Here is a 5,954-nt window from a genome sequence, read left to right on the forward strand (position 1 = left end):
GCCTAGTTCAGTCCCATGCAGGCTTCCCAGCTGTCAGTCCTGTGTCAGCTGTCTATAGGCTTTCCCATCATGATCTTGACCCTTTTGCTCATATAATCCCTCCTCCCTCTCTTTGATTGGACTCTAGGACTCTACTCAGTGCTTGGCTGTAGATCTCTGCATGTGCTTCCATCAGTTACTGGATGATGGTTCTATGATGACAATTAGGGTAGTCATTGATCTGATTATAGGGAAAGGCCAGTTCAGGGACCTTCTCCACTATTGTTTGGAGTCTTAGCTGGGGTCATCCTTGTGGCCTTCTGAGGATTTCCCTAGCACCAGGTTTCTCCTTAACCACACAATGGCCCCCTCTATACAGACATCTCTTTCTTTTCTCTTCCTCTCTTTCCCTCACCCAATTCTACCATCCTGTTCCCTCATGTTCTCTTGCCACCTTCCTTTACCTCCTCCTCCTAACCCACATACTCCCAATTCACTCAGGAGATCTTATCTGTTTCCCTTTTCCAGGGGGTCACATGCATGTCTCTCTTAGGACCCTCCTTGCTACCTCACTTCTCCGTCTTTGGGGATTATAGCCTGGTTATCTTTTGCTTTATGTTTAATATCCTTTTATGAATGAATACCTACTATGTTTGTCTTTCTGGATCTGGGTTACCTCATTCAGGAATTTTTTTTTTCTGGTTCCAATCATTTGCCTGCAAATTTCATGATGTCATTATTTTTTACAGCTGAGTGACACTCCACTTTGTAAATGTACCACATTAATCCAACTATTATAGTTACCTGGTCTTTTTCATCTCTCTTGGGACTCTTGGCTGCTTCATCTTTTTCCATATTCTCCTCTCTCCTCCCTCCCCCTAATCCTCAAGTGAGTCCATTATGGACTCTCCCAGAAGCTGCTGCCTTTGGCTATGCTCTCCCACATATTTTTAATAAACTTTCTCCTCCACCTTAACTGGGACCGGTCATAATAATCTTTATTTCTTCTTTTTTTTCATTCACAAACAACCTTCTCCAAGTCCCCACATAGTTACAGCCTAGGCCTCAGCTGAGTGAAAGTAAGTGGTGCATGTCTGTTTAGAACAAAGCCTGGCAGTCAGATGAATGAAGTGTAACGGGAGATATGGTGTTGAAAGATATAGGTTAAGTAACTGAATCAGCTGGAAATGCAAACGGGCCATATTTGTGCATAGTTCTCAGGGAAATCAGAAAGACTTGGGAACTGTTAGGGATGTGGGTTCACTGAGTGTGGCCTCACCTCCCTCATGATACCACTAATTCCAAACACTCTCACAATCGGAATACCAGTGAGGCTTTGCTCTGAATCTCTTGAGGAAAAATCATCAATAATACTGCAGCTCTTCCTTAGTATTGGGTCCTTTAATCTCACCAGAGTAATTTCTGCTATCAGAGTTGATTTTTTTTATATCATAATACGTGTTAGACTGTGTAGTGTATATATTTTACATTGAGGTAAAACAGGAATCTGTTATCATAGAATTCACATTTCATATAAATGGAGAACATTCTAAGAAGTCAGTTTATGGGGTGACAGCTGTGACCACAAAAACCAAAACTTAATTTTTATGTCTGAACCTGTTCCTGCACTGCCCCTCCTCTCCGTGTGCGCTCTGCGCCCCCTGCTGGTCATGAGCACTACTGCAGGGAGGTTTGTGTCAGGGTTCTCACTGAAGGTCCCTCACTGTGTCTGCAGCACAGTAATAAATGGCGGTGTCTTCAACTTTTAAGCTGTTCATTTGCAGGTAGAGGCTGCTTTTGGAATCGTCTCTTGAGATGGTGAATCTGCCTTTCACAGACTCCGCATAGGATGTTGCATAATTATCTGGTTTGTGTTTAATTACACCAACCCATTCCAAGCCCTTCCCCGGAGCCTGACGGACCCAGTACATCCAGTAGCTACTAAAAGTGAATCCAGAGGCTGCACAGGAGAGTTTCAGGGAACTTCCAGGCTTCACCAAGCCTCCCCCAGACTCCACCATCTGCACCTCACACTGGACACCTGCAAACAGAGAATCCTGTCAGTAAGCTCTCACAAATGCCCAGTGTCCCTCTCACTCACATCCACTCACACACTCAGTATCTCTCCTTATCTATAAATTACCATTTAAAAGGGCAATAAGTAAAACCCAGATCAGTCCCAACTCCATGTTGGACGTTCTGTGTTCAGTAATCATCATTGAATTTATAGGACCTGTGAGTACAGAGCTGGGTGCCTCTGTCAAAGTTGTAGGGTCCTGGGCTGATTTTCATGAGCAGAGGGAAACATAATTTGCATATCTTCCTGCTATATCATGAGCTCAGGGACAGGAGCAAATCGTGATGCAGAAGTCTGAGATGAAATAAAGAACAAAATGGCATTTATAGCATCGAAGTATCACTTATTATCCTGTGGCACAGCTTAGTTGATAGAGTATTGTTTTGCATTCCTGAAGCTCTGTGTTCATTCCCAACACTGAATGATACGCAAGGAGAATCAAAGATTTGAGTTATGCTTGGTCTATATGAAAATGTCTGTAAAAAGAATAGAGATGAAAGAAAAAAATGAAAAAGAGAAAATTTACTTAGTACGAATTTATGTTTTAACATAGAAATAAAAGTTTTCAGCCTTACAGTGTTATGCTCTGTATTTGTAAACTCTTCTCTTGTCTTTGTTTAAATTATTAAATAACTTCATAGGAAATTCAGATAAGGAAAACTAAAATATAATCATTTAAAAAATGTTATACAAGGCTCCTTGAATAATGACTCTATACCTTAAATTGAATTAGCAAAATGTGGCCAAGACCATAGCTCAGTAGTAGTATATATCAGACATAAAGGTCTCTGATTTATCCCCCCAAATAAAAGAACTACTATACTATCTGAGATTATTCTTTGAACAATGATAAAAATCACATTCTGAAGACCTGTATTTACCATTTAGTTCCTCAAGGGCTGATCTCCGCCCTCCATCTACCATGTAGTCCTGCTCTTCCCCATCACAAATTACTTCCAGCTCTTCTGTGACATCCCTAAAACACTCAGTAGGCCTGTTTCCTCCCATACCATATCCTTCTGCTCTCTGGATCCTCAAGGACTTACCTTTCTCTCACTACCAACTGAGCTCAACATTACACACAGACATACACACACAGATACAAAGTGAGGAGTTAAAGAGAGAGAAATATATATATATATATATATATATATATATATATATATATAGAGAGAGAGAGAGAGAGAGAGAGAGAGAGAGAGAGAGAGAGAGAGAGAGAGAGAGAGAGAGAGAGAGAGAGAGAGAGAGAGAGAGAGAGAGAGAGAGAGGGAGAGGGAGAGGGAGTGATTGGAAAAGTATAAATCAAAGTGGAAGGAATCAAGAATTTGAAAAGTGAGTGGTGGTGGATATGGGAAGAATTTAGTGGAGACATTGATGGGTACTAAAACAACAAGGAAATCTCTCACATGCAACTCCTTGTTGATTGGTTTTGTCCAGAGCTGTCACTGAATGAGAGACCTTGGAGTCTATAGCTGGGCTCCTCAGCAAGAGCTGCAGGCTTAGAGATGGACTGGTATTCATGATCAGAGGGAGGCCTTGTATGCATTTCCTGCTGTTGTAGAATGAGTTTTCTGGTGTAAGTATTAGACATATGAGTGTCTAGAACAAATGACAGAGGCAAAACTGAATAATGGGGAAAGAATTGAAAAACTACCTATTATTATGTATTTCTTTTTAAAAATTTTTACTATGTATTTCTGAAATAATTCAAGTATTATTTTTTTGCCACAGATGCCACTATAATACAATTTTGATAATTTTAGAAGAATTAGCAAAGTTTTATAAATGTTGAATATAGATATTAAGTTGAAAAAATTGATTTCAAGTTGGTAGCTTAGTGTTGATTCATGCAAAGTGACTGGTGTGTGATACCCAGAATTGAAAATAATGATATGTAAATTCTATACACTATTATTTTTCTATAAATATCTTCTAAAATGTGAACCTTTATGTATGTATCTTATTAGTCTGGTGAGGACTGTGTTTCATGTAGCATTCCTGTACAGCAGGTCACTAGTTTTATACATTTTGAAAGTAATGATGGAACCAAGTCTGTGAATAGCAAAAGGTTTAGAGAAATCTAGAGTCTCCACTCCAAGGTCCTGCTCTGATGTCCCTCCATCTCTCCAGTCCTGCCCCTGGCCCCAGGACATGACACTCTATCCTGTTGGGGGTGAGTCGGTCCTAGTTTTTCAGTAAAGGAATTCATTCTATTATGAGATAAACTGTCTTCAGGGTGATTGGGAGTGCCTTTGAACTGGGTCATTTCTGTGACTGCAGCATCCTCAGGAGAGTGACATAGATTCTAGGAACTAACTGAATTTCTCCATGTCAGATCATGTATCCTTTTAGGGTAGGCTTCTAACTGTCATAGGAAATTGTCTCCTGAGCCTTGTATGTGGCTAAATGAGAGGAAGAATCTCTAAATAGACTCAGGAAACACCCTTGCTGGCCTCTGTGCACCTGCTCCTCAGACTCTGCATAACTAATTTATTTTGGTTTTACTTTTGTTGTCTCATGGCAAAAAAAATTTAGCAATATTATTCATCATATGAACATAACATCATTTGGAAATAATGTACAATATCAGACTCTGACCCTTTGTATTTTCTTTGACAGTGTGTGGTATCCAATTGAATAATCTAATTCCCATGTAGGAATTGCTCTGAAATATTTGTTGACAGTTTTATACTCTCTCAGCAATCCTGTACAGGCCAGGAAGGTTGTCCTAGGTATCTTGTGTTCCTGTGATGCATCAGGGCAGGCATAAAATGGAATTCTGTGAAGGATGGAAGCATTCATTCTCCTTGTGAAATACAGCATGCTCAAAATGAAGACAGTATTATGAACCTTGCATGGATTCAGTCAGTTCAAATCTACCAACTACCCTTTATGCTCATGGTTCCCCTGAATTCACAGGTAACAGAACTACTCTTTCCTGTATATCCTTTCTTTGTGGTTTATATTTGAACAAGAGAGTTCATGGTGGTGTTGACACTTTATGGTTCACAGAGGACAGTGGGAGGACACTAGGCCTTGGAGCACAAGAAATTTCTGTCCACCCTTATCTGGTGCAGGAGACATATCCTGCTTTCCTTGTGATCTTTTGGAAAGGTTCAGAGCATAAGTAAGGATAATGATGAACAGTGACAATAAATCCTAGAAGGAAAATAAATGTACTGACAGGAAAATAAACATCCCAATCAGCTCTCAACCTGAGGCTGCTCTGGTATGTGAGAGGAGCCATGTCAGATGGGAAACTGTCAGAGCTGGAGGAATCTGCTCTGCAGTGCATATAGGAAATAGACTGTCTGACAGAGATCTCTCAGGAGGCCATCAATAAGTATATTCCCATAAACCTTGGCGACATCCTATAAGCATGACTCTCAACTAATTCAGTAGAACAATGGGTCCATAAGCCTGCTGTCTATACAGAGAGCTATGGATGGTCTTGGCTAGGAGACAGAGTATGACACGGACCTGGTAACTCTCAGTAAATGATGGAGTACAATAAAGACAAAGACACTGACCAAAATATACGTAATATGCTCCATGTGCATTTATTGAGATGGAAGCATTAAGGGAAAATTTGGTATTTCATGTGAAAAGAAGTTCCTCTTCTATGTCTGGACACATGAAATTATTCAAAGCTAATCTTGAACAACAATAAAAACATGAGATAATGTGAAATAGAGATCTGGAAAAGTTAGTGAAATCCAAATTAGGAATACTTATATTGTTAGATGTTATAAAGCAACCCTTTGGGCTTAAAGGCCTCACAACGAGAAGGGCATCATTGCTGGTCAACTACCCAGTGTTAGTTCAGTCATAGATTGTGGAGGAGAACTTATAATTACCACCTATAATTGATTTATAATTATAATTACAAATGAATAAA

General features: G+C 39.8%; 1 gene segment (V, D, J or C); it reads right to left on the bottom strand.

The window, feature by feature from the left end:
- Positions 1-1,685: 1,685 nt before the first annotated feature.
- Positions 1,686-2,168, bottom strand: LOC118575847. The segment is given in 2 exon segments: positions 1,686-2,020; positions 2,123-2,168. Coding segments are annotated over 2 exon segments (381 nt in total).
- Positions 2,169-5,954: the final 3,786 nt, after the last annotated feature.

The sequence above is a fragment of the Onychomys torridus genome, unplaced genomic scaffold, assembly GCF_903995425.1.
Source record: "Onychomys torridus unplaced genomic scaffold, mOncTor1.1, whole genome shotgun sequence".
Classification (NCBI taxonomy): Eukaryota; Metazoa; Chordata; class Mammalia; order Rodentia; family Cricetidae; genus Onychomys; species Onychomys torridus.